This window comes from Cotesia typhae, unplaced genomic scaffold, assembly GCF_013202065.1.
Source record: "Cotesia typhae breed Kobodo isofemale line unplaced genomic scaffold, CoteBio_Ctyphae contig_413, whole genome shotgun sequence".
NCBI lineage: Eukaryota > Metazoa > Arthropoda > Insecta > Hymenoptera > Braconidae > Cotesia > Cotesia typhae.
In genome coordinates, this window is record NW_027423750.1 from 904,151 (window position 1) to 925,373 (window position 21,223).

The 21,223-nt window shown below is 23.6% G+C and overlaps 1 protein-coding gene across 3 annotated transcripts; it reads right to left on the reverse strand.

The window, feature by feature from the left end:
* Positions 1–561: 561 nt before the first annotated feature.
* Dgk (diacyl glycerol kinase 1) lies at positions 562–21,087 on the reverse strand. Of its 3 annotated transcripts, XM_074243657.1 has the most exons (17): positions 20,839–21,087; positions 20,698–20,785; positions 15,850–15,891; positions 15,613–15,734; positions 15,212–15,297; positions 14,411–14,545; positions 12,817–13,030; positions 12,543–12,704; positions 11,230–11,352; positions 10,581–10,630; positions 10,412–10,486; positions 8,319–8,556; positions 6,619–6,824; positions 4,652–5,732; positions 3,412–3,593; positions 3,231–3,353; positions 2,023–2,041 (listed from the first exon to the last, which is right to left on the reverse strand). In XM_074243657.1, the coding sequence occupies exons 4-16, from the start codon at positions 15,674–15,676 to the stop codon at positions 3,264–3,266; spliced, it is 2,706 nt and encodes a 901-aa protein (XP_074099758.1). In that variant the 5' UTR covers positions 15,677–15,734; positions 15,850–15,891; positions 20,698–20,785; positions 20,839–21,087; the 3' UTR covers positions 2,023–2,041; positions 3,231–3,263. The 3 variants fall into 3 exon arrangements, with proteins under 3 accessions (XP_074099759.1, XP_074099758.1, XP_074099756.1); XM_074243658.1 differs by lacking the exons at positions 3,231–3,353; positions 15,850–15,891 and having other exon boundaries at positions 562–2,041; XM_074243655.1 differs by lacking the exons at positions 15,850–15,891; positions 20,698–20,785.
* Positions 21,088–21,223: the final 136 nt, after the last annotated feature.

Genomic DNA, 21,223 nt, shown 5'->3' on the forward strand with positions numbered 1-21,223 from the left:
GTGAGGATATGGCTTGAAGATTTATTTTTTTCTTATTTATTTAATTATTTCTTCAATTTATTATTATTTATTATATTAGTGTTGCCAGGTTTTCAAGTCAATCTAATATTTTTTAAAATTTACAAGAAGAAATAATATTTTTTTAAAAAATTAATTGACTTTAAATTATTTAAATAACAATTTTATAATTAATTTATATTTTAAAGAAGATATTTTCTTGTTTTAAATTAATTTAGGATTTATTTCAAAGTTTAATAAAAAATAATTAAGAAATTTTTTTCTTCATGAAGAATATAAAAATTTTTTTAAATTAATTAATTTAATAAAAAGTAAAATATCTTCTTAAAATTTATAATTTAAAAATTTTTGATAAATTAAATTAAGGAAGAAATAAAAAATTTTTTTTTATAAAAAAAAATTTTTGATGCAATGACAATATTTTTGTATAAATATAAATAAAAAAAAAAAAAAAAAAAAAAAAAACAATATAATAAATCTTAATATAAATTTATATAAATATTTTTATGTCTCTGGTTAATTTTTTTCTTATTTCTTCTTAATTTTCTGTAACTTAAATAAGAGGGCATACTTTTAATTGAACTAAATAAAAAAATTAATTACAAATTATTTTACAAATAAAAAATTAAAGTAGTTCTTTCTTTGCTGTATAATATACAATTATAATTTATAATACAATAATTTTTCAAAATACAAAAAAAAAAAAAAAAAAAAATTAATAAGAGCTTATTTTAAAGAAAATAATTAATTTCTACATTCTCTATTTTCTATAATCCACCGCTTTATAATACAAGCGTTAATATTAATTATTAATTATTTAAATACATTACATAAAACTTTATTACAATTATTACGGATTTAACATCCTCAATTATATAATTTTTATAATAATTTCACAGAAACAGTACATGGTCCAAATTTTATTTATCTAAAGAATTAATATCTTATACGTAGAAAATGCACATTCACATCTGGCAACACCTAGTAAGCGTAATATTTCGAATAATCTAATAGCAGATGTAACATGTTGTAGTTTTAATAAATATAAGGATAAAGCTTTATTTCAAATCATTATGATTATAATTTCTAGAAGCCGGTTATTAATTTTTTTTAATTAAAAATATCCATTTTTTTGGAAGAAAAATTTTAAATTAATTTTTTGAAGAAATATAATTTAGATAAATACAGTTTTTTTATTTCTTCTTTTTATACTAATTAAAAAATTAATTTAAAAGAAGAAATATTGAACCAAAAAATTTTTAAAAAATTTTTTCGTTCAATTTATTTTTTTAAAAATATTTTACACTTCCATTTTTTGGATACATAATTAAAAAATGACCTTGTATCTTGTGAAATATTGACACTTTTGAAAATATAAGCTCATTCTGATGTCATACTCATCAAGACCTTTCATTTAAGTACCCACATCAATTTTTCATATATTTTATATATTTATATATATTATATATATGTATATATGAAAAATATATAAAAAATGCATGTGGGTACTCATATGAAAGCTCTTGATGAGTCTAATATCAAAATGAGCTTATATTTAAAAAAATGTCAATATTTAAGAAAGTACAGTGCAATTTAACAAAATTTCATATTTAACATTTTTTTTTTTTTTTTAATCTTCAAGTAATTAATTATTTTTTAAATACTTAATTTTAATTCCATTTCTTCTTTAAATATTAAAAAAATATTAAATTTAATTTAATTTACAATTTTTTTTTTTTAACAAATAACTTGCATAAAATTTACAACTTCAATATCTATTGTCTAAAAATAAATCTAGGATGTGGTATAACCGGCTTCCGAAAAATCTGATGTTAAATTTATTTTTTAATCAAGTCATTTAATTCACAATGATGTTTATAGAAAAGCTATTAAATTCCTTATACATTTGGCTGAGACAATAATAATAGAAATCTAAAAATTTTAATGTTAATGTCAAAGATGTTTATTTAACATTCGGCCAAATAAAAAATGGTCCCCGTGAATTGATTATTCTGAGAGTGCTCTGAAATAAATCGATGAATAACACTTTAATCGTAATAGCTACTTAAACGAATAAACAATATTAAATATTAAATATTAAATATAGTTAATATGTATTTAATATTTCACATATTATCATTTGCATCATTTTTTATTTAATATTAATTATTCATCTAACCACACGATTATATCTTCTAGATTTATTCACGGACGGATATTATTACATATTGTTACATTTCATTAATTCTGGTGTTTAGTAATTTATTCATTTTTTGGCATATTTTTCCTATTTTTATCATAATACCTACAGACTTATAGATTAAGCAAGGTACTCTTTTTCTATTTAATTATTTACATATTAAATTAATCTTTCATATATATTGATATACTTGATTAAATTATTTTTAATAAATCATGCATCACTTTTTTTTTTTTTTTTTTTTTTTTTTTTTTTTTTATTAATAATTAAAAATAATATTTTTTTAAAAATTAAATTTTTTTCCAGAAAGTTAATAATTAATTTTAATTAATTTTTTTTAAGTAAAAATAATTATAATAAAAATTTTTATTAAATTCTAATTAATTAAAAAATTAAAAAAAATTACTTTCAGTTAAAAATATTAAATATTAATTATTAAAAAAAATTAAGAAATTTAATTTTATACAAAAAATGTCTCATAATTTTTTCATATTAAATTTTTTGGTAATTTTAAGAGATTTTTTTTATAAAATTAAATTTTAAAGATTTTTTTATACGACCAATATTTCTTCCGTAATTAAAAAAATTTGATCCTCTATTTAAAAATGAAAAAAAAAATTTTATGACTAAAAAAATAAATATTTATACTTCTGATATGCTTACAAAAAAATTGCTCTCATAAATAAAAAATATTAATTAAATAAAAAAAGTTCCGTTAAATTATAAGTATCGTCTTCATTAATGTAATTAATTATTTAATTTATAAATTCATTCTTATTTCTACAAAGACGCGTCCGACATTTAAAAATTTAACACTAAGTGAAAACAGTTTAAGAATATAACAGCTTAAATATGACAAGAGATTATAAAGGGTTGGAAAACATGTGATTAAATTTATAACGTCTCATGATATGCTGGAAAACTGTTTAAGAATTATAACGTCGGGTTACTAAGGCTCAGATACAGTAACGAATAAAAAAAAAAAAAAAAAAAAAAAAAAAAAAAAAAAAACCTTAGAATAATAATAATAAATATTAAAAATTTTTTATCTTTTAAAGAACCGCAGAAATCCTCGGCGCTTAATTGATGGTGGTGCCATTAACATGGGTACTTGGTTTTTATGAGTAATATGAATCTATAAAAACAATGTAAATTTTTTAAAAAGGTCATATAGAGATAATTTATAAAATTACCTCACAAGGTCCTTGCATCCATGGTTCTCCATCTATTTGCATAGGAAAGCGTTTATTTGTCTTAATTATCACGCTACTGCATTGTGCTAATCTTCTTCCTGACGCTCTCAGTCCGGTTTTAACTTGGCCCATGTGCAAACAATTTTCTAAGCCTATCACTTCTATTAGGTTGTCTCCTATATCTGTAAAAAACAATTTTTTTTTTTAATTTTTAATATTTTGGTGTAACTATTAATCTTATAAAAAAAATTTTTTTTTAATTAATTTTATATATCTATATATATTAAGGCGCGATCCAAATGCCAAAAGGGCGTATTACAGCAGCTAGATAGGGTTTTATGCCAAAAGGGCGTATAAAAAATTTTTTTTCGCCATTTAACTTAGAACTGCTCAAACCATAAAGATTTGTCAAAAAAAATTTTTCAATGTACTAATACCAAAAGGGCATATCTCGAATACGCCCTTTTGGCTTTAGAAAAAAATTAGCCTAAAGCCAAAAGGGCGTATAAAAAAACTTTCAATTGTTGCTCTGAAATATAAAATTTAACTCTAAAAAATAAATCCAGATGATTTAATATTGTTGAGTTTGACGCATCTGACTCAGCAACCATGTTAGATATCGCAACTGTTTTTTTTTTCTTTTTCAATTAAAATTATAAACAGAATTTGTATTAAAATTGTAATAATAACCTTTAAAAATACCCGAAGGTAAAAGACTCAGTTATTTGACACTTGCAATTTTATTTTAATTAAAAAAAAACAAATCAACTGTAATAAATTAATAAATATAAATTTTGAATTATAAATTTTAAGAAAATTAGTTTTTTTAAAAGATTTAATTTTTTTAATTAGAATAAAATTGCAAGTGTCAATAACTGGCTCTTTTACCTTATTTGTAATTTAATAATCAATATATATATATATATATATATTTTCAATTATGCAGCAAAATTAGTAAGATATAAATCACAATTCAAAGCAATCGGCAAAAAAAATTATGCGCCCTTTTGGCTTTGGAAATTTATTTTTTTATTTTTAGGCTTAAAAAGTGTTAATAAAGCAATTATCCAAAAATGTATAAAGCATTTATTAAAAAAAAAATATTTAATTGAATTATTAATAGTTAATAAATCCTTCTATCAGCGTATTTATCAAAAAAATTGCAACAGTTTAAAATTATAAATAATTTTAATAGCTAAAACAAATTTTTTTTTAATGGCAATTAATAAATAAAAATTACCTTGAATAGCAACAGTCAAATCAACAGAATTAAAGCTGCTAGTGGTAAGCTCCTTATCAGGTCTTTTTTTCCTCTTCTTCAAATGAAGCTTAGCGTGGTGTTCTCCCCACAAATTAGACCCTCCATGAGTAAAAGGAATGTTAAGCAACGCAATTCCTTGAAGAGAAGGCCCATGAGCCAAATCCAGCGGCGTCCCGTCGCAAACAATTTCTAAATCTTCATGCAAATTTTTACAACTCGCCGCAAACTGTTCAGTGGTCGCGTATTCAAAGTACCAGAGTTTATTTTTCATTCTGCTGTTAAACTTTTCCGGATTTTTCTCGCGCTCAAGATGAAATTTAACACAAATAGCAGCATCTACGCCAACGGAAAAATAATTATTAATAATATTATAAGGAATACTGTCTTGATTAAGTTTTTTTTCTTCTTTCTGATTAGTTACGTCGATTTGCCACCGGTCCATCATAACAGGAGTAGCTTTTTCTATTTTCTTAAGGATTTTATGGAGCCCTTCGCCTTCATAGCCGCCACCCCAGCGCAAGCAGCGGGCTAGATCGTTACCAGTTCCCAGAGGAACCACTCCAACTGCTGGCTGGTGCTCAAACTGGATCCGGTCCATTGTCTCTAAAATCCAGCCCACGGTTCCATCCCCGCCGCAGCAGATCACTTTGAAATTCTCGACGTCCTTGAACATCTGGAGGCCCGGCATCGGGCCTCCAGTCGCTAAATTGTGCACTTGACGCGGGTTTAAAATATACTGGAATTTTCTTAGCATTCTTTCGCCTTGGCGGCCTCCAGACTTGGGGTTTATAAAAACTAGCAGAGGGATGGCACCCAGTGGTGGTGTTATTTGGAATGACATCGCTGGCTGCTGGTTTGAGACACTGCTGGTGCTCAGCAGAGCTCCTGACCCGATTGATGATGTGTCTTGACCGTGCTTACTTCCGCGCTTACTGTCTCTCGATAATGATCTTTGTCTGTCTAAAACCACTGGGCAGATTGATGTTGGAGGAAGAATGTGGATCGCGTATTCTCCTAGATTACATTCCGCTTTTACTTGAGAGCCACATTTGTTGTGTATCTGAAAAAAAAATTTTTTTTTTAAATATTTGTCAATTTTTTTAAAATAAAAAATAATTTTTTACACTATTTAGGAAAAAATAGTTAAAAAATTAAAACATTTAATAATATGCTTATAAAAATTAAAAAAAATTTATGTTTCTGTTTTTTAGGCAGTAAATTATTTTTATTAAAAAAAAAAAAATTATTTAAATTTTTTTGACATCAATTTTCAGTGTTTTTATTTCTTCTTTAAAAGTATGAGTTACTTTTTTTAATCTGAAAAATCTTAAAGAAGAAAATTAAATTATTAAAAAAAATTAATTGGTCTTTTATTTTATTCCAATTTATGAAATAAATGAAATTGATATCTGACAGGTTTTATTTAAAAAATTCAACTTACTGTTTTTTTTTTTATAAAATTTAAAAAATATTATTTTAATTATTTTTTTTTCTTGAAAATTAAATTATAAAATTTAATAAAAAAATTTTTTTTTGAGAAGAAAGGATCTATAAAAAGCTTTATTCTATTCAGCGAGCTATACGACTGATGCATAATATCTCAGGGAATAAATTATTTATCACTTTGAATCTCCCTATGGAAATCTAAATCACGTTAAGCTATCGAGTGATATGCATTATATTACTGTCAGATTTATTTCGCACATAGTATACTCAATCAAAGTCAGGGTTCAATATTTTTGCGTTGATAGTACCAATTAATTTTTTTTATCGGCTATTAATTCTAAGCTTATCCTTAAAAAAAAAGTTAATTTAAATCAAGAAAAAAAATTTTTTAATTAATTAAAATTTAATAAAAAAGAAAAAAAAATTTTTATTTTACAAATTAAGAAGAAGAAATTATTTAACTTAATTTTTTTTTTTTTGTAATTTAAATTTAAACTCACAGTAATTTGACACCATCGACAATGCAGTCCAGTAATACCATTGTAACTTTTTATCGTCTTTCTACACTTGGAACATTTACCGTGACAATTTCCTTCAACCCAGTGGTGAACCATTGTTTGTGAAGTTTTTTTACTTTTCACATACGTGGCAATGCAAGATGCAGGAGCTCGTTGAACACATCTTTCGTGGACTGTGTACTTACAAACTTAAAAAAAAAAAAAAAAAAAAAAAAAAGAATTAAATTTTTATTAAATAAATAATTCATTATTTTTATTAATAATTTTTTTTGCGCAAATTCAGATAGAAATTTAATTTTTAAGGTAATATCTTCAATTTTTGTTGTAAAAAAATTAAAAAATGTTAACTTTAACTCCAAAATTAAAATTCTTAATTAAAGGTTTAAATTTTTTGATAATTATGAAATAAATTAATAAAAAAAAAACTATTTTAAAAAAAGGTCAAAGCAATAATTGCAAGTATCAAAGGAAGGTTGTCTCAGGAACAGGCAACATAAGTTACGAGGTACGAGACCAATGAAACTAAGTACTTAGATTACTCACGAAGCAATAATTACTCAATTCGTGCGTCATAGCTGGAGGCAATACTTCAGATGTCTCTTGGAAACTAATGAAGGTCTACAAGTTTATAGTCTTATCCAACTATTTAATACGCTGTCAAGAGAGTGTTTGATACAAGCAATGCTGGTACTTTCAAATGATATATAAGTGTTACTATTACCAAATAGAATTACTTTTACAAGTTTATCATCATTTTATTGATCACAGATGGACTTATTTGTGCTGGAAGAATTTTTTTATTTATTTTCTCGCTCATCAATTAAATAGGCAATGATCCACCGCTTGGATAATAATCAAGCTATCAATTTTTATAATTTATATTAAGCTTTCAATATTCAAAAAAAAATTACAATCAAGTTCTGAAGCTTCAGTATAAATGGACCAAAAACATAACAACGATTAAGGGCAAGGTCAAAATTGTACACCGACATAATTAAGTCTGTTATTGAGAAAGAATTAATAAAAAATTTAAACCCAGAATAATATATATTTTTTGGTATTCTATACATAAGAATGCCATGGATCTTTTATGAGATGATATATTTGGATGCTTGTATAATCAGGTGATAAGGTATCTTTATTGCGATCCATACTTAGCATAATATTTTAAGATTTATTTTAATTTATTTTTTATCAATATTTTATTATACGATTATTGGAATTTTTTATTAATATATATATATAAAGTATTTTTAAACTTGGTTTTCTATATGAATTTGCGCTAGTGTATCAATAGAGCGATCAAGTACTAAGTAGTCTGGTAATTTGGATTTAATTTTTTTCTTCTCAATTATTTAAAAACTAAAATATATTAAAAGTGAAAATTTTATACCAAAATTCTCAATATTAATAATTTAACAAAAATTTTTTGACTAAATTATGATAAAAAAAAAAAAAATAGCAAAAAAATTTTACATGTGGAAATTTTAAAAAATTATAAATGCAAAATAAAAAAAATTTTTTTTTTATAAAAATTTGAAGAATATTTTTTTATAAAATTTAATAAATTTATAGAAGCGTTTACTTTCATAAATAATAATAGTAATGAATAAAAGTCGAAAAAATTAGTAAATTACTAGACTACAATCTTAAAAAAATTAGTAAATGATTTTTTAACTTACAAACGCAACACAATCCTTTTTTTCCGAGTCCAACCAACATATTAAGACATAAATTACAATAAGCTGGTTTATTAAAATGCTTCAATCGCCATAAATGATTTCCGTCTTCTTTGACATGAGAATCTAAGCCTAGAAGTACTAAAAGTGGAATTGTTGTGAGTCCACCTCGTTTCCATTCTTCTAAAGAAACCGTTCCATCGGCGTCGTAATCGATTTCAATCATCATATCTTGTAAAATCTGTAAAAAAAAAAAAAAAAAAAAAAAAAAAAAAAAAAATTATTATAAATTTAATTATGCAATTTTTAAAAAGTAAAATTTTGAAAATAAAATTTTTTTAAATTCTTTAATGATAAAAAAAAATTATTTTGTTTAGTTTTGATGTGGCCACGATGAAATTGATAAATTTATAAAATTATAAATTCACGATAGAAATTTTGAAATTTTTATTATATATTTAGGGTGAAATATGTAGTGTAACTGTGTTATGATTATTCACATCTAAAATCATCATTAATCACTTCAAATATATAGTGAAGAATTTATATATTGATGATATGATTAGTTGATAATGATAACATACACGGTAAATGGGTGAATCGACATATTTTTTCTATAAATTTAAAGTGCAATCTTTATTGTTAGTTTTTTTTTTATGTCATATTTAAATGATACAGCAAAAAAAAAAAAAAGAAAGCAAATTGTAGCTCCAAGTTTTTAGTTTTCAAATAGGACCATGGAAATTTTTTATCATGTTCGGGTCTGGAGAAATCCTAAGAAAACTACAAAAAAAAATTTTCCAAATTTTTTCTCGTCTTAAAAAAGGTCTACGGGCTTGAAAAATTTTTTTTCCATTGTTTCGCTGAAAAGCTTTTTTAGAAAATGTAATGCCCTTCAATTTGACGTAATCAAAAAGCCTGTACGATGATTTGCCGCGGAGTTATCGTCAGTCAAAGCAAAAAAGTACTTTTTCACTTTGATAATCAATAACTCTGGAAATAATGATCGTATAGGAAATCGAAGGACGGTTTTTAAAACTACACGATATTCTCTATAAGATACCGTGAATAGCTTTTGTCAAAAAAAATTTTTTTCAATTGAAAATTTTAACTGAAAAAACGACAAAAATTCGCATAATTAAGGATATTTGGATAACTTGGTATAACTTTGGATAAAATGGATGAACAAAGGATCAAAAGTTGGTAATTTTTCAACCTCCAAGTGTCGCCTAAAATCCCTGAAAAATTCAAAGCGCTAAGATTTTTTTTTCATAGTGCCCCGAAGCTTCAAATTCTTTGTTTTTCCAAAAATCACCATTATGAGGAATTTTTCGATTTTTATTCATTTCTTCAATGAAAAAAATTTTTTTTTTCTCAACAATCTTTATTTTTCTAATCAAAGAAATTAATTTTTCAAGAAATTTAAAAAAAAAAAAATTTAATTTTTTTAATTTTTCCAAAAATTAATCTCTTTGATTAAAAAAAATTAACTCAATTTTTTCTAACCGCTGCAACTGCCTTAGTTTCAAATCTCATTCTAAAAAATCAAAAAAAAAAAAAAAAAAAAAAAAAAAAAAAAAAATTGAAATTAAAAATCAAAGTTTTACACATCCAAAAAATATTATCAAAATATTCCAGCAATGATATATTTATTACCATGATGAATTTAAGTCGATAGGTATGAAATCACATTTTATTGATCAGTCTATAAGATGCGTAAGTAGCATTGTTTATTATGGATCCTATCTAGCAGCAGATAAAAGAATCTAGTAATGTAGTGTTCAGATAAGCTGTCAGCTGAATAGACCCGTAGAACAACGATGGATCATCGAAGTTAAATAGCATTACGGTTGCACAATGCTCCATACTTCGTACCTGCTAATCGGGTAAATAAATTTATCCGTACTTCCTCAAATAAAATATTGCTTCAAGATCTTATACGCTTTGAGAATTATATTTATAAAAGGATTTTATGTAACAACCTCAGAAAAATGGGATGATAAGATTGCTATCAAAAACATATTCTTCTTTAGAATATATCATCAATTTTTTTTTTATTATTTTACTTTTTATTATCTTATATATTTTTTACTCACGGGTTTTAATTCTGATACATCCCACCCGAGGTACTCCGCTACGTTCATCATTTGATTTACAATGCAATCCATTTCCTGGAGACAAAAATTAAAATTAAAAAAATTTTTTATTACATTTTTTAAAAATGCGAAAATTAATTAAATAATTATAAAATTATTAAATACTTACATTAGTATCAAGAACACCATTTCCGTCAGTATCATACAGTCTAAACATAACTATAAGTAAAATAAAAAAAAAAAGCTTATTAGTTATATAATTTTTTTAATAATAATAATAATAATATTAAATTTTTTTTTTTCAATCTATCAATAATAAATGACACTGAAGTTTATAGAAAATTTTTTTATAATTTAATTTGTATTATTATGAGTATTTAGGCTGCATTAAAAAATACTCTATCTCTAGAAATGACCCTTGTATCTTGTGAAATATTAAAATTTTTTAAAATATAAGCTCACCCTGACATTACACTCATCGAGACCTTTCATTTGAATACCCACATCAATTTTTCATATATTTCATATATTTATATATATATATGTATATATAAAAAGTATATGACAAATACATGTGGGTACTCAAATGAAAGCTCTTGATGAGTGTAACACCGGGATGAGCTTATATCTTCAAAAACATCAATATTTAAGAAAGTACAGTGCATATAAATAATTAAAAAAAAATTTTTTACACATTTTTTATGGTAAAAAAAAAAAAAAAAAAAAAAAAAAAATGTTTAATTAATTTTTTATGTAAAAAATTCTAAATAACTATAAAATATTAAAAATAAAAAATATAATTATTATAAATTTCTTACACTCCAATTTATCTTCTGGTCTACCGGCTTCAAGTAATGAAAGATAGCATACAATGTCTTTCAAACTGACTTTAACGCTGTGAACATCAATAGTACTTTGTTTTCTTACAAGATGTTTCATTTCTGTAATGCAAAAAAGACATTATGCTTTGTATTGATTAATGCTCATAGCAAGTATTAATACCAAGAAAAATTATTTTATAATTTTCCGGAGTTTAATTATTACATAATTAAAAAAAAAAAAAAAAAAATATTAATAATTGATGATAAAAAATTTAATAAATGTAATGTAAATTAAATTTAACGATAAACTATTAAAGCATGCCGAATAATATTAAGACAAATTTAGAGAAGAAAACACAGAAGAAGAAATTAATACGGAAGAAGTTATTACACACACACTTGTTGCATTGAGAAGCTAAGAGTACCGAGTGCTGATTTTGAGTCGGTATAAAATTTAATACTCATTCATATATATATGCATGTATATTAAATATTATTTTAGTACCAATGACGTCACGCATGCAGATTAATCTATTTATAAGCGTATACACAGGGATGACGAGTGCTTCAGTGCAGAAAGTTATGTATGCTGTGATTTTAGTTTAGATGTTATGTTAATCTAAGAATATGTAAAAATTACAAGGATATATAGATTATTCCGAACTCTATGAAGTTATGTTAATTTTTAGATTAATTGAAAATCTGAAAAAAAGACTGACAGGTGACCTCGTGTATTTAAAGTTTTGGTAAAAATAGAAATAAACAACATTTATCATCAAACGGTAAATATTAAAGGTCAAATTTGTGATGATGCGAAAATTTTGACTTTACTTTAAACTTCCTCTTCATGTTAATTTATTCATTTATTCATTTATTTCTTCGGAAGTGTAAATTATTTTTATCTAAGGAAAAATTTCTGTTTTGTTTAAAATTAAAATTTTTTTAATTTAAAATTTTAAAATGATTTTTTTTTTTTTTTTTTTTTTTATTAATGTTATTTAGTTTTAATTATTTCTTCTGATTTATATTGTCGGTAGGCGTATGTTAATTGACAAATAAATAAATAAATAATTAAAAAAAAAAATTTGTGTTTTAAAAAAAAATAATTTTTTTTTTAATTTTTAAAAAATTAAAAAAAAAAATAATTTTTAAAAAATTAAAAAAAAAACAGTACGCTACTAATTAATTTATCTAAAAAATATCATAACTTCTCAAATAAATTTACACGATTAATTAAAAAAAAAAAAAAAAATATAAATAAAAGAGGAATAATAAAGAGAAAATAATGGATCTAAAATATTATTTTTTACCTTCTAATTTTCCATTATTAACAAGCAGAGAATTATTAGATTTTCGCGATGAATTACGTGACATCTGACTGTGACTAGGACTACTATCAGTGCTTTTTTTTTCTAAAACGTCATGACAACTGTAAGACGTATGAGCAATTGTCAACATTGGATGGACACTTCCTGTGATAAAAAAAAAAAAAAATCAGGCTTTGATTAAAAAAAAAAAAAATTAAAATAAAACTAAGTGATTTAGAAAAAAGAAGCTTTTTTATTTCGAGTGCAACTTTGTTACCTGTCCTGGCTCGAGCAGACGCTTCACTGTCGGTTCTATGGTGACCTAGAGCTTGGAATTTTTCAGTTAATCCATGGATTTTGTCAGCGAAGGATGAACTACTGTGACTTTCCGTAGATGCGGTGGGAAGTCCGGTGCTATTTACATTGCTGTTAGATGTGGTATGAGATGTTATCGCGGCACATGCAGTCGCCGATGACATAACTGCCATCTCCTGAAAAATTATTTATTATTTTTATATTTTTGAAATTTTAATTTAAAAATAAATTTTAAAATTAATTTAAATTTTAAAGAAGAAAAATCAAAACAAGAAAAAAATTTTTAATAATTAATAATTGAGTTAACCGAACAAAAATTACTATGGCTTATAGCTTTTTTTTAAACAAATTGTATGGTTGTATTTGCAGTGTTGGTATTTTTTATATTTTTATGAATTATTTTTTAACTAATCAACAATCTATATTAAATCAATCTTCGACAAATATTTCTGTAAGTTTGATTTATATTTATTAATTATAAATTAGTTGATAAAATAAATAATTTATTTTACAATTTTTTTTGATTATTTTAAAATTTTTAATTAAAAAAAAAAAAAAATTAAAAAATTATTAAAATAAGTAAATAAATTATAAACTAAGTTAAAAATAATTTAAAATAAATTATTAACTAAGTTAAGTTAAAAAATTAATAAAATAAGCTTAAATAAATTTTATTTGATTAAAAAAATTTTTTTTTTAAACAATTCAATTTTTTTATTAAAAAAATTGACAAAGAAAAATAAAAAATTGGAAAAATTAAAAAAATTAAAAAACTTTAAACCAATTTAATAATAATTTTTGGTAATGAAATATCACTGAGTATAATCTGGGATGATATCCAGTGTCATCTTGTTCTTTCCGTGTAGGCTCAATTGCGAGGATATAATTTTTAAAATTCTAAATTTCTAAAAAAATAATAAATTAATTAATTTTTAATTTTTTTAGCGGGAAGTTAAAAAAATTTATCGAGAGTTTTAAAGTTGTCCTATTTTTCTTCAAGTGTTGATTTTTTTATACACAGAATTTTTATGCTGAGAAAATTCTGTTTATAGTTCCCACCATCTAAATCTCTTTTCACTTAAGCTCCATTTCGACGCTAATAGCCCTAACTTGAAGTCTAGAGAGTCCAAATAGGTTTGTACTCAATGAAAAATATACAAACTAAAACTCCCTTTTATTCGGCAGGAACTACTTACGTTTGTTTTCCGACTACTTAAGCTCAAGACGGTAGAAAAAAATTCCATACAACTTTTCAAGATTCAGAATAAAATTAATGTTGACTGAAGTATTGACATTTTTAAAGATTTAAGCTCATTCCGACACTGTACTCTTTGAGACCTTTCATTTGAGTACCCACATTAATTTTTTATATATTTCATATATTTATATATATATTATATATATATGTATATATGAAAAATATATAAAAAATGCATGTGGGTACTCAAATGAAAGCTCTTGATGAGTGTAACATCGGGATGAGCTTATATCTTTAAAAATGTCAATATTTCACAAGTCACGGAGGTCAAAAGTTTTTATCAACTTTAAAATCCTACCTTAAAAGCTTTGTTATCCACATTTCTTGGACACTTCTTGATGAATGACAAAAATAGATGCCGGGAGAGGTCATCTGGGGCGGCAACTTCAAGATATGTGTCCAAAAACTTTCTAAACCCTTCATAGTCAATGTCCTGAAATTAAAACCGATAATTATTATTATTATTAGTTAAAAAAAAATTTTTTAAATTAACAAGAGCAATAAAATATGAAAAATTATTGCTAAAAAATATTAAAGGAACATTTCTGAATAAAATATCATGTCAATAATTTCATTTCTAAGAATAGCTTGAAGGGGTGGCTTTAATTAACCCGCTTATAATCACAACACGCCTTTTTCTAACATAGTATAAAAATATAAACTAGCCAGCAAACGGTTCTCTGCTCCTAGCAAACGGTTTGCGGTATCTTAAGTGAAAAAATAAATCTTCTTGTGTCTTGGGTCATATATAGAAGTAATCAACTAGATTAAAAATTTCCCCGCAAAGTAGGAAAATAATTTATGTTGTAATTGCCTTGAATATAATGACCATTTTATATATTTTATTAACAAAATATTATTTCCTGTTCTTTGCGTGTAAAGAAGGTTTTAGTTGTAAGTATTATACATGATTATGATCGGATCTAGCTAAATTTAAATTCTGTATCAAGATTTATCTACGTACATCTGGATGGATATTTCTTAAACTATTAATTCAATCTTTTGAAAATAAATAGTCTTGAAAAAGTATTCATCATTTACCACTTGACAACATATTTATTGAGATATTCTGTGATAAATAATATTTTTTTTACCGTACCCCATCTGGATGGTATTTAGGTGTGTTACCCAGAGTCGTTGGTCCGCAAAATTCGGTAAGAACATCTTCTAATTTTCTGGAAGAATCTGAAAAATTATTAACAATTTTATTAATTTTTTAAGTCCATAAAAATTATATTGAGAATTTTTTTTATGACGACAGTCATTTTTTAATTAAAAAAATTTTTTTTAATTACAAAAATTATAATATTTAATAAAAAAATTTTTTCTTCATTTTTTTTAGACTTAAAAAAAATGTAAAAAATATTTTATTAATAATTTTAAATTGAAAAAAATTTTTTTTTTAATTTTTAAATTAAATTAATAAAAAAATTATTTTATAAAAATTTAAAAATAGAATAATTTAAATAAAAGAAGTAAAAAGTCAATTTTTTAGCTTACATGCTGCTAGATCTTGAAGTTGCTGAAATTCTGCTGGTGATAATTTGTCCCACTGAAGGGACATCCTTACATTGAATATTTTTGGACTCTGTTAACCACTATTATTGTACCAAATAAGTCACCTGTAACATAAAAATTTATTTTTAAAAAGATAATTTATTACCATAGATTTTTGAAGTAAGATAAAAGCGCCAATTATTTACATTTTAAGAGACAAAGTTATGATTTGATTTTTACCTTATTCTTAACTATCCAGTTTTCAACTACGGATAAGGAAGTCTAAAAATGGATGTTCGATAATTATTTATGCAGAATATCAATAAGTTTTCCGATAGTATGTCACAAACTTCTTATTGTAGGTCATAATATTTAATTTTTAAGGAAGAAACATATTTTCATAAATTATTTTTCATTAAAAAAAAAAAAAATATTTATTTTTAAATTGACAATTTTTTTAAATTACCGAGAAAAGTTGTTGATTTTAAAATACTTTAGAGCTTTTTCTACCAGCAATAAACAGTTGCCAAGTGTCAGTGTAAAAATTACCCTTAGATCTATCTATCTATCTGCCTTTTTATCTATTTCGGTTAACCTCCGACCCACAAACCCGCTCATATATATCTATAGATTTTGTGATGAAACAAACTCGTATCAAAAGTGGGATTTAGGGAAGTGGCTTGATGACGGACGTTAAGTTCTTCAAGGAAAACAAAGAAAAAGTTTCCTTAATGCTCCGATATTTTTAAACTACGTGTAATAGTATTTTTTATACGTAAGTATAAAAAATTATAAACAAATATTTAACTCTGAAAAAAATTTAAGGATTTAATTTTTTTATTAAAATAATAAATTATTAAAATTTAATAAATTCTTCTATTAGACTATAAAATATTGATTTTTAAATGAATAAAAAAAATTTACGTCCTCTACGAATTTTTATTTCTCATTTCTTGAAGGCTGAAGAGAACTAATTTGAATATCAGAGCTTAAAAAAAATACAATACAAAAAGTTGAATTTTAAAAATCTTAGCTATCATTGGATAAAAAAATATGTTAAATATATAGAGCAGAAGACAAACTACCTAGGAGTAAATGAAGCATAATGCCCTCAAAGGAACCGAAGCGAAGCTGGTGTTGTAAATCCGATAACCTCTCAAGTGAGGAGTGCATAAAAGAGCGCTACTAATGTATCGATTGCTTCAAGTGCAGTTTATCACGAAAAATTTAATATCTATGTCTATATTATATGAATATAAATAAATACTGTCATCTTGATTACATTATAGTTATTATCAAGCACTCGATAAATTAATTTTCGATAATTCAATAATTAAAATATCCTCAAATAAATTTTTATAATTACGCGCTTCAAATAATATGCATTATTTAAAATATAAGCTCATCCCGACATTACACTCTTTGAGACCTTTCATTTGAGTACCCACATCAATTTTTCATATATTTTTATATATTTATATATATGTATATATGAAAAATATATCAAAAATGCCTTATAAGCCCTTTTACCTTTAAGCACGCGACACATAGTTGTCACAATGGCGTTAATAAATAATAAAAATAATTAATCTTGAAACAAAAATTAAAATTTCATAGAAAAAATATTTTTTTATAAAAAAATTTAATAAAATTAACTTTATTAAAAGAAGTTACTATCTAGCTGAGTAATCAATTAGTTTAATTGATATTGTACTGTTCATATCAAAAAAACAATTACTAACAATCAAGTAACAATAGCGTTCAATTTATAATCAATATTTCTTAAGTTATACTATAAAAAAAGTAATAGTCATACTTTCTTCTAAGCTGTCTTGCAAGTGAAGTATTTTTATCATTTTTTTTTTTTTTTTTGCGGGTACAAATCATGCAATTGAAAAGCTTCAGTACCAAGCGGAAGATATTATTATTACTAGTATAAATTTTTTGTAGTTTTCCGGTAAGAAAAATTATTTTTTTTTAGTTGAATTTTGTTCCTTGCATTTCGTTGATTTCCTATATACTCATCTATCTATTTGAATGTCATCCCTTTTTTTGTATCTTCACCCTCTTTTTAGATCCCGACTAACTGGGCTTAAGTTTCCATAGCAACCAGTGGTTTTGCGATAACGAGCTAGAGCTTTTATTTTACAACCGTTTTTGTTTTATTTGCTAATCAAATGAAATTTTTTTTTTCGATTTAAATTTAAATTGTATTTTTTTTAACGATGATAATAAAATTGATTTATTGTTAAAAGAAAATATAATAATAACATCTAGCAACTATTAAATGATAAATTTTCTTAAATTGCACTGTACTTTCTTAACTATTGACGTTTTTGAAAATATAAGCTCATCTTGACGTTACACTCATCAAGAGCTTTCATTTAAGTACCCACTTGCATTTTTTTTTATATATTTTTCATATATACATATATATAATATATATAAATATATAAAATATATGAAAAATTGATGTGGGTACTCAAATGAAAGCTCTTGATGAATGTAATCTCGGGATGAGCTTGAATCTTTAAAAATGTCAATAATTAAAAAATTATATTGTGTTTTGTCAATTGATATTTTTAAAGATATAAGCTCATCCTGATGTTACACTCATCAAGAGCTTTCATTAGAGTACCCACATGCCTTTTTTATATATTTTTCGTATATAAATATATATAAAATATATAAATATATAAAATATATGAAAAATTGATGTGGATACTCAAATGAAAGCTCTTGATGAGCGTAACATCAGGATGAGCTTATATCTTTAAAAAAGTCAATATTTAAAAAATTACAATGTAATTTTACAAAAATTATTATTTAATAAACCAAAAATTTTATTTATTTCTAGTTCAAAAGTCAAGGCAGTCACATAGTGACTGCAAGATTGCTGGTTATTCTATATTGGTTAAATAAATCTACCTATCCAAGGTTTTGCAGAAAAATCTCTAAAATCTCAATAATAACCTCTGTTGAATTCCATTGAAGCGGATACCACGATAACCATTTCAATATCTGCCAAGTATTAAAATTTTATTAAAAATCAGCAATAACTTTTACGTAATCTTGTGTTATAGATTGTACTAAAAAGCGACGAAAATGAGCGTATTTAGAATTTATACCTTCGTTATTTACCAAGATTATTATAAAAAGGTTGCTGAAAACTGGGTCAAGTATGTGGTCCTCTCGCTTCCACATCTGTACATCTACTTTTTTTTATTAAAGTGTTAACTCATTTATTTAAAAAACCAATAACAAATTTTAGATTTATTTTATCGCGTTATTATTCCAGATTTTTTTAATTAATCATCTAAATTTTTTAAATAAATTTTGCAAGCTTAAAAAGATTGTAACATGTCAATGAGTTCCGAGTTAGTAAAAAGAGACTTTGTTGATAGGATCAGGGCTTATAAGATAATCGAATATTTAAGCTTAAAAATTTAAGTACAGATAACTAAAGTTTAGAGTTTTTTTTTTTTTTTTAAATAAATCATCAATTTCTGTGAAAAGTTTAGCGATAATATTGGCTTGATAATCCTTAAATAATTCAATCGTTAATCCTCTACGGAAATTTATAAGTTCTTTTAAAAGTAAATCCAATCAATTCAAATTGAGAATTATAAATTGTGAATAAAAAAAACTTTTACAATATTTATAGTTTAGGGATTTAACAAAAATTTTAAATTTTAATATGATTTTAAAATTAACGCATTTAATTATTACTTTTATTTTTAATTAGTAAATTATTATTATGATTTTTTATTTCTTCTTTTATTTAAATAAAATAATAATGAAGAATTTTTGTTAAAATAAAAAATTTGATTTTTTTAATTTTTTTAATTATAAATCAAATTTTACGGTCATAAATACAAAAATAAAATTTTCGTTAATAGTTCAAAGAAAAACATAAATATTTTGATTTATTTACTACTCAGATTATAATTTAACAACTGCAATAATCTCGATAAGCAAATAGCGGAAATACAGTAGAATTATGTAGGTATAAATGTTTCAATTTAAAATGATACTTATTATTTTTCTTATTTATTTTTTCAAAATTTTTAAAAAATAAATATTAATTTAATTTTTTTAATATTTTTTTTACCAATATAAATTCGCTTCAAAAAATTATTTTTAAAAAATTGCATTTGTAGTTTTCTAAAATTTCTAAATGTCAATTTTTTTTTTGCCATAATTTATTTGTTAAAAAAATTCTTAAAATTATTTTTTTATTATCTTTAATTATTCCATGTTTAAAAAATTTAAAGTTACTACTTTTATCACTAAATAAAATAATATGAAAATCTTGTAAAACGTTGTGAACACCCCGCATTCATAAAAAGTTTATTTCAACCTAAAAAACTCAAATTAAATAATACAATCCTCACACAAATAATCACAATAATAATAGTTTATATTCACATGAAAAGAATTGTGTTTGCGGAAGGTGTTTTACATAAAAGTGAAGTTTACAAAATTTTTATATTAAGCATTTTGTTCTTCAATAAAAATTCTTTTACTAACTTTATCATGTAGATCTTTAACTTTACATATTATCCAGTTACATTATTTTTATTTTCACTTTTAAAACTTGCGTTTGAATAACAAAAAGTATTTTTGCATTTTATTTAAAAAAAATAATTTTTTTTCAATTGTAATTTTAATAAAAATTGTTCACTTGGAATTTTTTAAAGAAAAAAAGAAATAAAGAATTATAATAATAATTTACTAATTAAAAATAAAAACAATATTAATTTTAAAATTATATTAAAATTTACAATTTTTGTTAAAAAAAATTTTTTTTTAATTGTAATTTTAATGACATTAAAATTAGCAGTTACTATTATTATTTTTTTTTTTTTTAATTTTCTAATTGTCAATTTTTTTTTGCCATAATTTATTTGTTAAAAAAATTTTTAAATGAATTGATTTTCATGTAATTTAAAAAAAAAAATTGTCCACTTTTATTTTCTTCTAAAAAAGAAGAAATAAATAATAATTTCCAAAATAAATTCTTAAGAGGAAAAGTAAAATTTAATATATTCATCTTGAAGCATATTTAACGCAAAATAAACGTCTCACCTGTTATAAATCCGTCAAAGACAATTTATCTTTCCTTTGTAAATTGTATGCACAATTAAAAAAACAGCAAAAACAAAAAATCTGCAAACTTAAGAATTAATCAGAGTAAAACAAAAAAAAAAAAAAAAATAGATAACTCACCATCTCGGCGCCATCCCCAATTTTTTTCTGACAGCTCCAGTGAACGTAAAAGACTCAGATGTAAATATATCCACTGACAAATAAACAATATTTACATGAAAACTAATAAAGTTCAAACGATTTTACGTAGCTCTGTAATTATATCGAGAAACATTGACAGTAACATTATTTATATTGTTTAAAAAAATACGCGTGCACAACAATCAAAAACTGCTGAGAAAGTTTATAATAACAACAATACACACACGCCTAGAGCGCGAGACCAACTACCTCACGCGTCATATACCTATCGCGTGGTTTTCTGCGCATTATTCTGCGCATGGAGATTGGAAAAAATAAACCAATCAGAGCGCGAGCTTTTTTTCCTTTGTACAGCAGTGGAAGC

Coding starts and splice junctions, on each gene's coding strand:
- Dgk (XM_074243655.1), bottom strand. CDS start 15,676: ATGTCCCTTCAGTGGGACAAATTATCACCAGCAGAATTTCAGCAACTT. Junction 5,733..6,618: donor GTCGATGGTGTCAAATTACT/GTGAGTTTAAAT, acceptor TTTTTTTTTCAG/ATACACAACAAATGTGGCTC. Junction 3,354..3,411: donor GGATGCAAGGACCTTGTGAG/GTAATTTTATAA, acceptor TTGTTTTTATAG/ATTCATATTACTCATAAAAA.